The sequence below is a fragment of the Hyperoodon ampullatus genome (genome assembly GCF_949752795.1).
Source record: "Hyperoodon ampullatus genome assembly, chromosome: 12".
NCBI lineage: Eukaryota > Metazoa > Chordata > Mammalia > Artiodactyla > Ziphiidae > Hyperoodon > Hyperoodon ampullatus.
Genome location: NC_136925.1, coordinates 39557534 through 39575823, shown reverse-complemented (window position 1 = coordinate 39575823; position 18290 = coordinate 39557534). Strand labels below are relative to the sequence as shown.

The 18290-nt window shown below is 42.4% G+C and overlaps 1 protein-coding gene across 2 annotated transcripts in view; it reads right to left on the bottom strand.

The window, feature by feature from the left end:
• The window catches only part of ARMC2 (armadillo repeat containing 2), a gene marked incomplete at both ends in the record, with an annotated part of 98923 nt that extends 82084 nt beyond the window's left edge, over positions 1 to 16839 (bottom strand). The window contains 4 exons of one of the 2 annotated variants that reach the window (XM_079716588.1): positions 391 to 666; positions 7575 to 7746; positions 16048 to 16120; positions 16607 to 16839. In XM_079716588.1, coding sequence (XP_079572714.1) covers positions 391 to 666; positions 7575 to 7746; positions 16048 to 16120; positions 16607 to 16824 — 739 coding nt within the window. The remainder of the gene's footprint in view (positions 1 to 390; positions 667 to 7574; positions 7747 to 16047; positions 16121 to 16606) is intronic. The other variant, XM_079716587.1, reaches the window with a different exon arrangement.
• Between the last annotated feature and the right edge of the window lie 1451 nt (positions 16840 to 18290).

Genomic DNA, 18290 nt, shown 5'->3' with positions numbered 1-18290 from the left:
CTATTAGTTTCCAAAATAAATATTCTAATCCAAGTTTCTACTGGAGAATAAAATAAATCAAGTGTCCACTCTTTGGTGGAGTCAACAACAGCGAACTAACCTAAAGGGAGGTAATGAGACATTCCAGCCTGGGCAAGAATCCCAAGTAACACAAACAGAATGATCAGTCATCACTCAAGGGCTTGCTGGAACAGCCCAAATAAAGCAGAGACATTATTCTGACAGTCCTATCAAAGCAGCATTTTGGCAGGTATGAATGTTTTCCTGAGGATTAAAGAGGGAGATGTAAAATCAACCTCATTCAGCTGTGAGAAGAAATCTCTCCTATTCATGCATCATTAACTTAAATTTTGTTTATATAAAAGGGGAAAATGCAAATCAATCTTCTACATAAGACAGAGAGCAAACTGGTAAATGACATAGTCGTCCTGACCGGAAAGTTAAATGAAAAGAATACTGACCCTCCACTTCTGAGATGAGATGGCAAGGATGCTGCCCCTTTGAAAATTTCTTGCTCCTTGATTTCACCGAAGTCTCCGTCATACGTTAGCTGAAGTGGGTGACTCAAGTGGCTGATGGCATTTGATTCTGTTAAATAAATCCCATGTATTTTCACCATAGAGTCCCCCATCGTAACTGTTTCTTTGGATTCCACTCTCTTCTTTGCTGTAATAACCAAGGAAACGTTTTGTCAAAGCATTTCTTATTTTAGGAATCACTATCTTTCAATATATTTTTCAATCCAAGAATTTATACAATTTTAAAACTACATATGACTTATAGTAATCAAGTCTGGAATTGTATGGATAAAACCCCCCTGAACATATGCAAGACCTCACCACTATTTTAGGTTTGACATCATCAATATAGCAGGTAAAAATGAATAGAATCTTAGCTCTGTTAGCTTTGAGTCTACCTGTAGGTAAATACTCTAATTGAGGTTTATGAACTACCTAAGTCCACATAAATACATCTGTGTCGGGGCTTCCCTGGTGGCGCAGTGGTTGAGAGCCCGCCTGCTGATGCAGGGGACGTGGGTTCGTGCCCCAGTCCGGGAAGATCCCACATGCCGCGGAGCAGCTGGGCCCGTGAGCCATGGCCGCTGAGCCTGCGCATCCGGAGCCTGTGCTCCGCGACGGGAGAGGCCACAACAGTGAGAGGCCCGCGTACCGCAAAAAAAAAAAAAAAAAAAACTACTTCTGTGTCCCATAACAATGCTTCTTCCTGAATTTGATCATGTTAGTAATTTTTCATTCAGAAATACTGAGTGCCTTCCTGATGTCAGACACTGTCCTAAGCACTTGGGATGCATCAGTGACAGAACAAAGATCCCTGCCCTCATAGGGCTTACATCCTAACAGTACACCTGTTTACACAATAGACAATAAGTAACAGACCATAATAAATGAAGTATATAAGATAATAAGTGCTATGGAAAAAAGCAAAAGTAGAAAAGTGGAGAAGGGTAAAAGGGGATTGGGAATGGGGGCAGGTAGCAATTTTGAGCAGGTGGGCATGGCAGGCAAACCCTTACTGGAGGTAAGGCATCAAGCCATCAGATGATGAGGGACAGTATTTCCAGCAGAGGGAACAGCTGGTGCGGAGGCCCAAAGGCAGGAGTGTGCCTGGCATGCTCAAGTGGAGTGTGTGACGGGAAGGGGAGGAGAAAGGTGATCAGAGGAGCAGGCACCGGCTCTTGGAGGCCCAGCAGACAACTCCCAGGCGGGGACACAGGAGGGCACTGAAACACTTAGAAGGCTTTCTAAAAAGGAATAAGATAAAGTTGCAAAAAAGAAGTCCAGTCTCTGAACTGAAACACCTACTGTGTTTACGGCTACAGATCCTTAGACTTAAAATACAACACTGTTTCTTCATCAGCAAATTGACATTAGGAATAGCTTACCCACGATGCTGCTACTATACTCTAGTCCGTGATAAAACATGTTTTTCAAAGGGGCAAGAGCTTCATATAGAGAAATAGTTTTGCAAGCTTTTCCAAAATGACTCAAGGTTTCCTTTTCTGCACTTGAACCATCAAACCAATAAAAACCAACACTAACAAATCCACCTTGTCTGCTCCTCTAAGCTCCGTGCTTTCCAAACACTGAATTTTACAACAGAAAGGAACCTTGGAGATTGGCTGGTCTAACCTTCATTTTTCAGATGAGAAAATGGAGAACCCAAAAGGAAAGGTGACCAGTCTAAGGTCACAGAGCAGGTTCGGGAGGGCCGAGACTGTATGGTGGGGAGAGCATGGGCTTGGCATTCCCTCAGACTTGGGGTCAAGTACAGGCTGTGTGATGCAGGCAGCTCACTCAGCTTCTCTCCCCTTCCTCAAGTGGTCCCAAGTGATAATGGCCTGGTAAAGTGACTTCCGTGGTGCCAGCACACTCAAAACCTAGAAGTTATGATCATTATTATTAATGGAACCCACGAATCCTGACTTCTAGTCCAGGGCTCTCTCCACAGCACCAGACAACCTTAAATATCTTTAGGTCTGAATTACAAAGCACATACTTCATCTTAGATTACAAAGCATTGTTAGACTGTCCCTATATTTTAGTATTCGTTTCTTTCACTCCACAAATATTTATGAAGCATCCACTGCCGTGTGCCAGATGCTGTTCCAGGGGCTGGTGGTCCAGTGGTGAACTGAGAAGCCCCAGCCGCCATGGAGCTTCTGTTCTAGAGGGAAAAATGCAACCCTACTTGTGGACGGAGGAGCTGCAGCCCCTCTGTCTTCACAATCTACTGGAGCGAGCTGTCAGTTATTACTACAGCGAAGAGTGGCCCCGGGGCTCACTCTTACTCCTGCTAGATGTCCACCATTCAACTGAACATGAGTAACAATGCTCTGGGTCTCTCTGGAAAATATGTGCAGCACGTTGTACTAATTTTGTAACAGATCATGGTACACTTCAAAAGGATTCTACAACCAGTAGCCTTACAGTGTAGGAACTGTCCTGTTTCACAGATATTTTCTTTGGCACTTACTATAGACTATGCCCTGTTTCAAACTCTCGGGCTTCAAATAGAGAAAACCCCTTTTCCTACTGAAGTTGTTCTGTCTAGTAGGGGAAACGGAGAGGCAGATGCGTCCAGACAGAGATTCAGTACAGTGTGGTCTGCGCCAGGTAAGGACGAATAAGAGAGCAGGGGAGGCCTGAGGGGCTGCAGTTGGTCAGGGAAAGATTCATAGAGAAGGTGGAGCCTGAAAAGCATTCCAAAGGGTTAACAGGAGGCCAAAAAAGAGTTCTGAGAAAAGGCAACAAAAGTCTGGCGTGAGAGTCAGCTTCAAGCGTGTCCAAGCTGTACAGTCAAGCAGGGCCCCATGCTTTGAAGGGCCTTGCACTTGGTTTAATGCTTTGCTGTTGCCATCTTGAAATTCTAAACAATTTTTGAAGAGCTCCACATTTTCATTATGCTTGGGTCCAGCGAATTATATAGCGGAGACCACATGAGGCATGAAACAGCAGGATGGGTGTGGGGAACTGCAAGGGCTCCATATTGCTGGTGCACAGACCAGGGGCAGGGGGTGGAGGCAGGCAAAGGAGAGGGGCGAGAAGGGCCTGGAATGTTAGGCTGGGGCAGAACCACGCACGCTGCACAGTGAAGACTTCATCCCCTGGACCAGGAGTCGGCAAACTGCAGCCCCACCGAATCTGGCCTGCCGCATGTTTCTGTATAGCCTGCAAGCTAAGAAGGGCTTTTATACTTTTAAATGGTTGAGCAAAAAAAAAAGAAATCAAAAGAACAATATTTTGTAACATGTGAAAATTATATGAAATTCAAATTTTAGCGGCCATAAATCAGTCTATGGTTGATTTCCTGCTGCAATGGCAGAGTTGAGTAGGTTGAACAGAGACTCTATGGCCCACTAGGTCTAAAATATTCACTCTCTGGCCCTATACAGAAGAAGTTCGCCAACTTCTGCACTAGGTCGGTGTTTCCCAAACTGTGTTCCCCAAAAGGCAGATTCCACAGTCAAGTAGGTTTGTAAAATGCTGGGCTGAATTAAAATGAAACAGGTGACTTCACTAGATGGCCTTCCCCTCCCTTTAATATGCTCACGTGCACTGTGGCTCTCCAGGAGGGAGAGGAAGTAGGCACACATTGAGCACAGGACCCTTCCTCCAAGGAAAAGCTATTAATATTTTTGCCAAAAGTGTTCCCTGGAACTGTTTGGCAAGCACTCCTTTAGGCACGGGGGCCCCTCTGAAAGGTTTTCAGCAAGTAGATGATGCAATCTAATTTTTATTTGCTTCCTGACCTCTCGTCCCTTATGGCACATGGAGAGAAAACCATCATCTTTCAAGGCCCACTGGGATGAAGGGACAAGGCCGCTGGTCACAGCCATGTCTGTGTGGGCACTTGGTGCCCATGCTCTGCTGGCTGTCCCAAGGGCCAGGGTCCTTGTGCTGACCCACCTGCAGCCCCTCAGCGAGCGGAGGGTGGAGAAGGAAAGGAGCACTGGACGACCAGGGACAAGGCAAGAGGTGATAAAAGCAGTGGGGCAGTTGGGATGGAGAATACAGAGAATACAGACCCGGGGATATTTAGGAAGCCCACGCAGGAAGCCTGTCCGTGGTGGCTAAGATGACAGAGATCGTGCAAAGGTGGAGCCTGCACTGAGGTCTCCGTCCAGCTGGAGTAACAGGGGCGTTAGCGACACGGTCACCTCCAGCCAAAAACCCTATTTGAACACAAGCGATTAAACTGCTGGCCCTACGAACATGACGACACACATCTCTTCTTTCACTTTCTTCAAACAGGAATTCCGAACCTGCCACGGCACCAAACCAGCCCTGCCGGGGGAGGTGTCAGCTACTAATGACTTCACACCAGGGGCAGGGACACTCCCTCTGTCTCAGTCTCCACCACAGGCCTTTATAGCCTGTTACCCAACAAAGGATACCTTTTCTAAACAATAGGGACTCCGAAACAAGCCCAGGGAGCTCCTGTACAAAGGACAATGAGTCCAAGGCTGGAGCATTAGAATGGTTTTTTAAATGGGGTGATGTGTGCTTTTAGAAGACAATGACTTTTTACTGCCTCTGTTCCCTGGGTGCTGACGCAGGACGCAGGGATGATGGGAGTGGTGAAGGGGGGCAACTCCCAACAGGGTGGATGGAAGAACGGAAACAGAGACATGCTTCGGCTGGTGGGGAGACATCTGTCTCTCCTGTCACCTTCACATACATGGCAACAGCCCAGCAAGCAGCAGGATTTTCAAATGGGAGCCACCGAGAGTTAAATGTGTGCGGCATTCAGGCTCAGAAGCAAAAACATCTGATAAACAACAGCTCTGCAACCCTCACTCCAGCTCTGCCATCCATTTACAAGAAGTGACCCTGTTCCTATCCGAGTCTGACCTCACCCTGCACCGTGGCTCCCAAGCCCACTGCCTCTCACCTTGGCAAGGACTCGGCTCCCGTAAGTACCAATCCTTTCTGATGTAACTGGTCTGACCGGGGCCCTGGTGGTGCAACGTCTGAAAAGTTCCTCGGGTGAGTCTAAACGTGCAGCTACTCTTAAGAAACAGAAATCAGATGATGTCTCTCCCTTGCTTAAACCCTGCCCTGGCTTTTCACTGCAGGAAGAATAAAGTCCTGGCCATGTCCCCCCTGGCCCGGCCCTGAATGGGTCCTGTGTCCTCAGCTCCCTCCCCCTTCCAGCCACGTGGGCCTTGGGGTCCACCAGCCGAGTCTGCGCCCATCTCCGGCCTCAGCTTCAGCCTGGGCACTGTGTTTACAGATTTCCACCCGGCTGTCTTCTCATTATTCACATTTCAACTCAGAGGCCACCTCCTCAAGGACACCTTCCAGAGGTGACCCGATTCCTCCTGCCACAGTCACTCCCCAGCCCAGCATCTAGCTCACCTTCTTCTTAGCACTCAGAACCCAACTGTTGTCTTACTTCTTGGCTTTCCAGTTGATTGCCTGTCTCCCCTCACAAGCTCTTTGAGGGCAGGACTCTGTTGGCCTAGACTGGTACCTGGCAGTTAGTAAGGGCTCAATAAATATCTGATTGACTATTAGAAAAGAAACGAACTGGGACACCAAGGTAAAGCAGATTGCCTACTTACACACTCCGTCCGCCATTGAGGTGTGGCCCGCACACCCCGCGCTGCCTCTGTCGTTTCCTTTCTCCTTGATTCTACCTCTTCAGCTGCGTCAGGGATCATTAGGGACCAGCCAGGAAAAAGAGTGCAGTGGGCCGGGGAGACATGGGGACTGCAGATCATATCCCGGGCTAATGGGGCTGGGGACTACTCAGCTCAATCACTCCCCATTGGGGCTGCACAGAAAGCGGGCCCAGCGCAGCCAGATCTTCCAATTTTTCACAAAAAGTCATACATCTAGATTCTTCCATGAGACCTTCTACATTTAAATGTTGGTGACTAATTAAAAGAAAAAGCTTGTATGCCAAACAAGTAGGATCCTAAAGTGGTGGCTTGTAACTTTTGGGATCATCTTCAGATTATCTCCTCTCTGTGAATGTAAACCTATCCCTCCTCTTCATCAATCCTGTTGACTGAAGGAGGGCCAATTCTAACAGCCCCTGTTAAAGTGGATTTCTAACTTTTGGGGCTACATATAGTTATGATAAATTTTTAATATAAATATAATGTATAGTAAACTTGTAATATGATCCTGAACACACATGTACGTGACTGAAGTAAAGTCCTTGAAGCCACACTAACATTTATTGTCTGCAATGTGCCCTGACATTTTCCATTCTATTTTATTCTACTTCATTGTTTTAAATGTTGGTGTGATCCACTAAATCGATTGTCATCCAACTAATGGGACATTTCCTACAGTTTGAAAAAACTCTTAGTGTGCCCTGGACAGGGTGTGATTCCAATTATTGGGGGCATTCCTTAGGATTTGAGGTTTTTAGCTTCTCTGTTTCCAGGTTTAGATACATGCCAGCACTTCTGTGGCCACAGGATAAGCCCCATTCAAATTGTGCTTACATTTTCACATGGGATCAGAAAGGTATTTTCAAAGACCTAAGCTTAGTGTACATTATATGAATCTTAAATATACCTAATGAAATTAACAACTTTTTGAACTCTAATTTAGAAATGATTTCCAATATATCAATAGGTGAACGCATTCATTAAAGAACACTTATCCCAATATTCTTTTTCTACCAAGTAACTTTTTTTTTTTTTTTTTTTTTTGCGGTACACTGGCCTCTCACTGTTGTGGCCTCTCCCGTTGCGGAGCACAGGCTCTGGATGCGCAGGCTCAGCGGCCATGGCTCACGGGCCCAGCTACTCCACGGTATGTGGGATCTTCCCAGACCGGGGCACGAACCCGCGTCCCCTGCATCGGCAGGCGGACTCCCAACCGCTGCGCCACCAGGGAAGCCCCCAAGTAACTTTTTTTTAAAAAACCTTAATAAACACCCATAAAATGTTTCTTAACCAGCTTTTGCACAATATTAACTAAGTTAACATAAAAAATCATGTACAGTTTGAAAAACATCATATAACAGTAACGTTTGTGTGCAAACTCAAGAAACATGCTTGCCCCCAGGTTTTAAAGGATGTTATGTGGGCTTACGCTGAGCAGGAGGAAGGGTCATGTCTGGCAGAAGAGCCCCCTGCGAGGCCACCCTGAATAAGCGCGCCCGGGCACTGCTTATCCTTCTAATCTTCGCAGGGTCCACTGGGAGTTTTGGAAAGGAAGGGTAGGGATCCTCTTCTGTGGCAGGAGGTGCTGGAGCTTTTGGTTTCTGGAAAGAGATTTTTTTTTTAATGATTGGCATTAGTTTGTCTTGAATAAGACTCACCACCCGGAGCTGGCCCTGACACTTCCAGAGGAGCACAGGGCTTCCTGCCTGGCTTCTCCTCAGGCCCCTGGTTCTCCGTCTCATTGGCCCACCTTACTTAATGTGTTAGGTATATAACACTTTTTCATTGTATTGTCAATTATATTGTATGAAATACTCTACTGTCCTGCTTAGTGTATTTGAAAAGAAAGGTTTACCCATGCCAGCAAACAGATCTCTATAAGAGACTATAAAATATGGTATAGTACATTCAACATACTTTGTAAATTTTTGTGTTCGATTCAGCTCAGAAAACATTTATTGGGCACCCATATGTGCCAAGAACTGTGTAGAATTTAAATACTACCTTTATATATTTTGGACTCGACAGAAGTATCTTTTTAATGATATAAAAAATTTCTAATAATGTAGATTAAAAAGTCACAAAACAGAAGAGCAATAAGTAGTCTTGGACTTATGACATGAAAATGTTTTATTTGCTACATCTCAAAAATTCTATGCTGATACCCTTAGAAAAGGGACATTACTAGCAAAATTCCAATTCCTTAAAGACTTAAAACCACCTGCACCAAGCAGTGTGCCACCCAGAGCACCCTCTGGCCTAACCTCCAGATGGCAGTGGCCTCCAACCCAACCTGGGGCCGCAGCCTCACAGGGGCCTAAACTCCCACTTTTAGTGTTGCCTGGTGGTCCAAGGCAACAAGATTATCTGTCTATGAAAGTACAATCTTATGCAGCAAGTGCTTCTAGCTCTCTAGCCAAAAGTAATCAAGTCACTGAAGTCACTCAAGTCACTTACATACTGTGTGAAATGAGTGACTCTCAATCCAATAGGTTAATTAACAAATTTTTTAAAAATCCAGTGTGATATTTAAGTCAGATAATTTAGAAAAATGGGTGAGGTCATCTATCATATATGACACAGAATTTCACTCATTTTCTCATATACATTAATAGAACATAGACATCTATATTAGTGTTCTCCTCTCAAGAAGCTGCTTATTTCAATAATGGTAACATTTTTCAAAATATTTTTTATATCCTCTTGTTCATTTTCATCTGTAAACGGTTCATAAACCAGACCAAAAAAAATCGGTTTTATGACTATAGAGATACATTCTTCTAAACACAGTTAAAAAAGCATAAATAAAATAATCAGCATAATAGACAGGAAGAGTAAATGACTCTGAGATCAAACCCACTTACTAGTTATGTGAACTTGGGTGGGCCATTTACTTCTTTGAACTTGCCCAGCTATCAAATGGAGACAGCAGTTCCCTTCTTGCAGGGACACTGATGTATATACAAGTCTTCTTATGGAGACTCAAGATATGCTAGCTCCCTCACTAGCATATCTCGGTAAGCTGCTCACCCTTTACATATTTACCAGATTTGGTTCCAAGTTACTTTTAAGTCTCAAAAGCTAAGGCCCTAGATCCTGAGGCAACCTTGCTGGAAAAAAGAACCCGAATTCAGAGGGGTTTATTCTGAAGGAGACAACACTCATCTATCTGTATAAATTATGTTATATTTGTTTAATAAAGAGTCGCTTTACTTTTCAGCCTCCTTAATTTGTTGCAAAATATTCATAAGAATGTGACTTAGGCCATGAAATTAATAGCAACAAAAAAATCTAAGAGTATGATATAGGCAAATAAGTGCTTTACATTTAATTATGAAAGATGAAATACATAAGTATAACCTTCTCAATACTGAATGTGGATTCAAGGTTTTCTTATCTCAGAATGTCTGTACTCTGCAGGTACCTTGCATCTGAAACAAAAGATTGAGAAGTCTGCCAAATAATAATAATACAGACAAAGTAACTGGCTGCTTTTACAGATGCCTTAACTATTAGAAATGTTTTGGGTACTAAATAAACGATCTTATAAAATAGAAAATGTGGTTTTGCAATGCTAATTTTTACCCAGAAGGGAATAACTGAATTATCTCTGGATGGCAAGATAAATCCCCTTAACTGCTCCTTGATAAAAGGCATTATTTTCCTAGTGCAAAATTAGTCATTGCTTGCATAATAAAAAATTAGTTCCCTTTTACTACTGACCTTTACTAAATTATGTATCCCATTTAAACATATACCTCATTGGACTACTTAAAATATAAAGTGATGCATGTGAAGCATTTTTAATTCTCCAAGGGAAAATGAAACAAGCCATCAATTTCTATCATGCCAGGTTCTACAAAATGTTCTTTCACTCTGTGGAACAAAATGGCTTTTTTGAAGCACAAGAGTAAAAATTTTTTCCTATAAAATTCACTTCATTTTATAATTCAGAGAATGTTGCAAGTGGGTTTAAATCTTCACTTGAGAACCTTACCTCCCTCAAGTTTTGTGTCATAATACTAGCCAGTGACTGGCATATAACCAAGGTACTGGAAAAGTCAGATTTCAAGATCTGTCCTGTTTGAGAAAACAGCTAGAGTCCCTTGAAGACTGAAAGACTATTTTCATAGAACAACCCAATCAACAAAGACAAACCCCCTAGAATATTTAAGGGGTCTGGCTGGCCTTGACTCTCATCCCAGCACAATGGGCCCTGATCAGCTTCTGACCTGGCTCCTCTGGATCACCAGCTGGGAAGGTGGGGTCCCACTCTACATGAAGACTGGAAAAGGGGGTCCAAGACCTCCCATCTCAGAAAGTTGCTGTGATTTAATCTGTAAGGCAACAGAAGACACACACACACACACACACACACACACACACACACACACACGCCCTCTTGCAAGTTACAAAGCAAATATGTAGTAAAAATTCCCCCAAGCACATAACCTTTGGATGTGCCAATTGTAGGTGCATTTCTATTACTATGATTTTCTCCACAGGTCCTCTGGGCTCCTCTGTCACTCCCAGCATGTGATTCACTGCTGTAATGTCACCCTTCCGCTTCAGAAACAGTGAAAGAAAAAACACTGCTTTGACATTTGCATTCTGCTCTTTCTTACCCTGGACCTCCCCTAGTCCAAAGGTATATATGGGCTTCTAAGTCCCTTTCTTTTTAAAATATATTCAGTTTTGTTTTACTTGTCAAATACTTGGAACTTGGTTCCTATAAAATACAAAAACGGGCTGAAACTAATCTATGCTGTGAGAAGTCGGGATGGTGGTCACCCTGGGAAGGTGGTTTCTGGGGCGCTGGTAACGACCTGTTTCTTTCTTCTTCAATGCTGGTTACCGAGTCTGTGGAGTCTGCATAAATTTATCAAGCTGTACTCTTATGATCTGTGTCTTTTCAGTATGTCAATAAAAAGTTTAATTAATAAAAATACCTGGGGACTTCCCTGGCGGTCCAGTGGTTAAGACTCCATGCTTCCACTGCAGGGGGCACGGGTTCCATCCCTGGTCGGGGAACTAAGATGCTGCATGGTGCAGCCAAAAAAAAAAAAAATACTTGGAGCTTAAATAACTAGGCTTTGTAAGTTTCAGAAACATAAGGAGAACTCTGTTTTGACAATGATAATGATGAAAGACAAAACTTCCTATTTCCTCAATCCCTTTTCCTACTTTATACAACCCTATAAATCAGAATATCAGCTAACTAACCCGAGTGGCAGAATGGAAATAGAAATAACCATCACTACACAACAGCCCCACATCTCAGAGCTGTCATGGGAAGGGGGAGAGCTGCTGAGAAAGAGAAAGCTGTGCACAGCCCACCTACATAGAAGGTGGATATAAATGCTCATGGCAGACTGCAAACTGCAGTGCTTTCCCCTGGCTTATAAGATTACAGGTGCTAACGGGAACCCTGGTGAGCCGGGACCAGGAGTGTCAGTTCTCCTGTCATTCTCAGAAGCCCAGGGCGCTTCTAAGTGTAGGCAGCCCACTCCTGCTGGAGGCTGTGGGAGGAGCACAGGCCGATACGGGGAGGGGGTGGGCGGGGAGGGGACAGAGAGAGCTGTCAGCCTACAGGTGCAAAGGGTTGAGAGGATTTGTTAAATGTAGGAGCCGGAATGGGTCCCTCTTCCCTGCCTGACTGCTGGGTGAGGAACTATTAAAAGGCAAACCAGCCTGAGAAAGTGTCCCAGATCCAAAAAAGTGCTGAAATTCAACTGTTTAGGTCTTCACAAATTCTTTCAGCAAATGCATCCTTAGGGGACTTAAGTGTGCACCACCCCTCCCCCACCCTCTAGGGGTCGTTACCTCTCTCTCCCTGGGCTCCCACTGCCCCTGATCTCCCCTCTTTGTCAATTTAGTGGTCACCAGAGTCAACGGGTTCTTTAAAAGGTCTAGCGGAAAGGAGGAGAAAAGCTGGAAGGGGAGGTAGTTATGAGGCCACTTTCAGGTTTTTTTGACTGGGAGCTCCAAACTTTAATTATGGTTTAAAACGAAATACACCTGAGACCCTTAAATAATCCAGTCTAACAAAAAAACTCAAACTAACGGAGTTATTCTTAGCCTGATTTGCACATAGCACCCAACCATTCTGCAGTAAAGAAATTTAACTGCAGTGATCCTAAACAGAGGCAAATGCCAACATTATCTTTGCCTAACACCTAATCCTGCAGTCTAAGAACTATACTTTGGCAGGGACCACGTGAACTCTAGAAATTTAGATTTTCAGGAAAGAGTGAGTCCCCCAAAATTACAGCAATATTAAAAACAAAGCATAGGAGTCAAATGACAGAACTGTAGAATGGAGAGCCACTCTTCAACAAGGCAGGCCTACTGGGCTGCTAAACCGGGGGCCCTCTTGCTGTTGCTGGCTCAAAACCCAAGTGGTTTCCAAGGCTGTAGGTGCAAGAAGCCATACGTCAACGATGGCTGACAAAGTACAATACTTATTGCACACTGGTTCATGCTTCCAATTTTGGAATCTTATTTTTGTCATCTGTAATATAAGAACAAGTATAATCTTCCTCACAGAGGCATTTTGATGAGTACTTTGGGAATATATGATGCATTTTGAAACAATCGGGGTCATTTGGGCATGGACTATACATTAAATGATACTACTGAGTAATGTTAATTTTCTGAGCTGTGATGATAGCATTGAGGTGTAGGAGACTGTCCCTGTTAATATGAGATGCATGCTTAAATTTTTGTGGAAAAAGTCTTATAAGGGCTACAACTTACTTTAAAATAGTTCATCAAAAACAAACATACAGGGGCTTCCCTGGTGGCGCAGTGGTTGAGAGTCTGCCTGCCAATGCAGGGGACACGGGTTCGAGCCCTGGTCTGGGAGGATCCCACATGCCGCAGAGCGACTGGGGCCGTGAGCCACAGCTGCTGAGCCTGCGCGTCTGGAGCCTGTGCTCTGCAACAAGAGAGGCCGTGATAGTGAGAGGCCTGTGCACCGCGATGAAGAGTGGCCCCCGCTTGCCACAATTAGAGAAAGCCCTCGCACAGAAACGAAGACCCAACACAGCAAAAATAAATTAATTAATTAATAAACTCCTACCCCCGACATCTTGTTTAAAAAAAAAAAGGTCATTATTGGTATAATTGGGAAAACGTAATAAGGTCTGTAGATTAGATAATAGTAATATTATAAAAAAATCAAAAAAACCCCCAAACATACACACACATATGCAGTAATAAAAACTGAGAAGCAGCTTGACTGACGCCCCCGTTCCATGAAAGTCTAAGGAACTGGTATCACCAGGTACTTGCGGTAGCAGGGCCATAAAGGCAGGGGTGCCTAAAGAAAATTGGTTGAAAGTCTGTGTAACTCCTCCCCTCCCACCTCTACGCAGTCAGGCTACTGGACCCAGGATTGGATGGGGAGTGTGTTCTTCGGAGAGGATGAAACAGAGGGTCTCTGAATCAGGCTAACCAGACACAGCAGAGAGTCAGGGTACTTAATGTAAACATAGATATTAACTGAATATTTACATACTGAATGCTATAGGCATTCCTACCTTCTTCCTCCTGGCTCCTAGAAGTTAGTGTATGTATGGTCAGGCCACTCAAAATGACTGATCTCTTGCTCCCTGTACATCCCCTGCATGAGCAGCATCTGCTTCACCTAAACCCTACTCACATGACTGACCTTCCTACATATTTGCCCCTGACCCAGCTGGTGACTGTTCTAGTCTTTAGATCAGAACATCTCCACCTGATAGCTTATCAAAGGGGAAGTGAAAGGCATGCACCTCTGCTGGTTCCCCTGAGAAACTGAGCCAGAGAAATTGCCCCCTATAACTGGTCTCTATTGCCGACTCTGGGCTCTTTCTTCAGTCTTAAAGCTGGGCAAGCCCAGGCGCTGCAGGCCTGCAGGGTGCAGCCTAACAGTTAGCAACCAGCCTTTATCCTCCAAGAAATATTCTACAGAGAACTGAGCAGCCCACAAGGAAAGCCCTGAAGATATTGCTATTGAGGGTCTCACAAACAACACAGCCCAGCCAAATCCCCCTAAATGTAGGTTTGGGTAGGTATCACTTGTGGGTTGACCAATCCATTCCACATGCTTCCACTCTCAAATAAGAACAGCCAAACAAGCAGCATGAGCTATCAGAGGAGAGTCTCTTGAGAAAAAAGAGAGACCAAGGCAAACATAAAACTGCAACAGAGACACAGAGGACAGACCGTGTGAAGACACAGGAAGACAATGGCCATCTATAATCCAAGAAGAAAGATCTGAGGAGAAATCAACCCTGTTGCCAGCTTGATCTTGAACTTCTAATCTTTAGAACTGTGAGAAAATAAATTTCTCTTTTTTAAGCCCTCCCCCCAACATACACAAAAGCAACAGAGATTTTAAAAGAAGAAAACAATTAAAAAATCAAAACTACCATTAATATACTGAGATAAGATGCTGCAACCATGAAATAAGAACAGAATACCATATATTAAAAAAAAGATAATTTAGAGGGGGAAAAGCTTTAGGAAATTAAAAATATCATAGCAGAAATGAAAAGGACTCAGTAAAAGGATTAGAAGATAAAGCCTCATCCAAAAAATGATGAGAACCAGAAAAGAGAAAATAAGAAAATTGAAGGGCCAGTCCAGGGGATCCTACATCCGAATAATAAATTGCAGAAAGGGCAAAAAGAACAGAAAAGAGGGGAAGACACATCAAAATGATTCAAGGACATTTCCCAGAGCTGAAGGGTACAAGATTTCACATTGAAAGTGCTCAGCATCAGCACATTTCAGAACACTGGGAACAAGAAGAAAAAATCCTACAAACTTCCAGAGGGAAAAAACAGCCGTCGAGGTCTCAAATAATTCATTTCCCATACATCCTTTCTCAAGAAGCTACTGGAGGGAGTACTCTGCTAAAACAAGAGTAAATCAAGAAAAAGGAGGACTTGGGATACAGGAAATACAAAAGCCAGCACAGGAAGGAGTAGCAAGCTGTGTGCAGATGCCCAGGGCAAGTGGTCCAGGAGGGAGTGTGAAAAGTTCTCCAAGGAGATGAATCAATACCTCATGTGTCTGAATATATGAAGGAAATTTAGGCCACTGGAGAAGAGTCTGGAGTTGAAACAATAATAACACAAAACTAAAAAAGCAAGGCAATTATTAACACCAGGGAAAACAAAGAGTGGTGCAGGGAAGAAGTAATCATCATTAATCATCATTAGTTCAAGGCTCAGCTATAAACAGGATTTATATAATCACAGTCAGAGAAAAGGGATCTAACCAAAATTATGATATATCTATACTGGGAGTAGCAGTGGGGACAGAAAGGGTGAATGTGTTGTGAGGAGGTGTGTGGGAAGACAGACAAGGGTTAAATCTTCATCTTCCCTGGCAGGAAGTCATTAGATAGTTCCTCAAGCTCCTAAGTCAGAGAGCAGCAAGCCACTGTGTTATTTAAAAATTTGGATGTAAATACCAAAAGAATGTGCCAAAAGAGTTTAAAGTGAGAGCCACTGGGGAGTGGAGAATGAAAAATAAGGGGATGGAAGACTGCTGGAGGGTTTTTTGGTAACAAATCTTTGATTATGTACATGCATCTATAATTTATTTGTATATGTAACTACTGAAAATAAAATACATATGCATAATTTAAAAGATACTGTGAAACATTCTGTTTGCCAAGTTACTACATATCTCTAAAATTCCTCTTTATTATGAAACTATAGGTGAATAATAAACGTGTTTCATTATATACAAACCATTATATTTGAAAAAGTATAAAAGAATTTGCTTTCATATTAAATTATTAATACAATTAGGTCTATGTGATCATTTTCTTAGCATATATAAGTGTTGATTCCAAGTACTGGGGCCAATTCCATTTCATAGCACCTGTGGTAATATAAAGTACTCACAAGCTCTAGTGGACTGAGACGTGTGCCAAAGATGGGCCTGGAATCGGAGGACTCAAAACTGGATGCACGGACGCTAGCATAGGAGACAGAATAGAAGTGTTAGTTTGTAAAGAATCATTTTTTAAAATTTCTAGTATATGTTAGTTAACTCTAGCCCCAAAACAAGTAAAAGCATTCAATGCATAAGCCTTGAGGAAGAAGCAATTTTTAAAAATCATAGTACTTTAAACATTTTATTAACAACTCTTTTCTTGCTTTTAGGAGGATTGTAAATATTGAATAATGAAAAGAAGGAATGTATACTGTGATTTTTTTTAAAGCTTTGTTCATATCACTTTATAAAGTTGGTATGACAATCATTATTAACCATTTCAAACCAAAGCAACTTCTTGGACCCAAGGTCTGGAAATATCTTTAGAAATCTTGAACAGATATAAGAGGTATAATTAGCAGAAGTCACACTTAGAAAAGCAACTATCCATAACTAGAATTAAGGGAAAATGTCATCTTCATACATATATATATACTTGAGTGTATAGGCAAGTGAAATTTTAAATACCTGAAGGAAGACGGGGGTCTATTTTCTGGTGTTCTTGAACATGCACGTCCAAATAGTTTTCTTTGGTCTTCCCGTGGTGTAAATGGTCTTTGGGTCCTAACAGTTCTTAAGGCATTTCGTGCTTCACTTATGATTTCTGCACTAGTCTTCCGCTCGGACACTGAAGGTCGGTAGAACGGATCTAGCTTTTCTAACTTTTTATCATTTGGAGACAGCATCTTTCCTTTTAAAGTGCAATGTTCTTCAGGTAGACACCACACCCTGCAAATATAGGGTACAAAATATCAACTATTTTCATCCAGTCATTTAGAAAGGAGTGCTCAAACCCAACCATACATACTTAAACCATTCCTGTATATTAAACTTGAAAAAAAATCACAGCTTTTAATTAAAAATCTACCATGCAGTTACACTTAGAAGATCAGGAAGGGAAAAGAGCTTTCAAAAAAAATAGGTTGACGTGCACAGTGATGCCTTTGGGAATACATGCGATTGAGGGAAATGACGCGCAGGGAAGAGACCTAGAGTGAAAGCTAAACCTGGAGAGGAAGAGGATAAATCGTGAAAGAAGACACCCCAGGAAGGGAAAACCATCTCATAGTCTCCAATCTATAAAAAACACACTGGGTGGCGGGGCAGAGGGGTTCTGCTAAAATGTTTAACTGAAGTTTCCCTTTTTTTCCCACTGCCCTCCACATAAAATGCTAGTATAAGATTAAAATTAGATGGGGCCTCTATCCAAACTATATCAGCTTTTATAAATGTAGCTTGTAAACTCAGAGAAAGGTTCAGCCTTCCATTTGCCTATGATATATTTGAATGAGTTGATTCAAATCACCTTCAATTTGAGATAATGTCCTACATGAATAAATACTGAATATCGATATCAAATGATCCTTTCCCAGGCCACCGCCCTCGGTTAAAAAGTTAAAGTCACGCACAAGGGCCATGAGAATGCAGATCCTTCTTTATGCTCGTGTGCCCATGGAGGCCTGGCTAACTTGGCAACACACCTCTGACAGCTCTATACTTTAAAATAGTCGAGATTTTTAAAACTTAATTCTAATCAGTACATTTAGTGTTCATTAAAAAAAAAAGTTGTATCTCCAGGGAGACTGAGGTCTGTAAATTATTCATATATCTCAGTTGCCCAATTTTAGAATAACTTCTGCAAAAAAGAAAGAAGTTTTGTGACATATGCCCAAGGAAACTAAAAAGACACCATTTTTGTAAATAGAATCTACAGGTGATTCCTTAGACAATTAAAGAGGACTTAACTGTATTATGATTCTATACATTAAGGTGTTACTTAACAACAGACAACAAGAACATTTGTTTAGTTCTACCCTCCATGAGAGTTTTTGAGGAAAAGAATATGATAACTGCAAACAATATGCTCTTCCTTTCATATGGAAAGGCCAGGTGTTGAAGTAAAACAGTAATAAATTACTAGATAAGCAACACTATTCTAGGAATTTTTGATATAGGAGTTCCAATTTAAGCAAGGTCTCTGGAATTATGTAATTAGAACAATTAACAAAAACTGTGGCAGGCCTGGTACATTTACTTCTAATATGATATGATAGCCTCTTTACTAAAAAATATTCAATGTTAATTATTAAAAATACATATAAAGTGTTTCATACACACTATATATATGTATATATATATATACATAAATTTT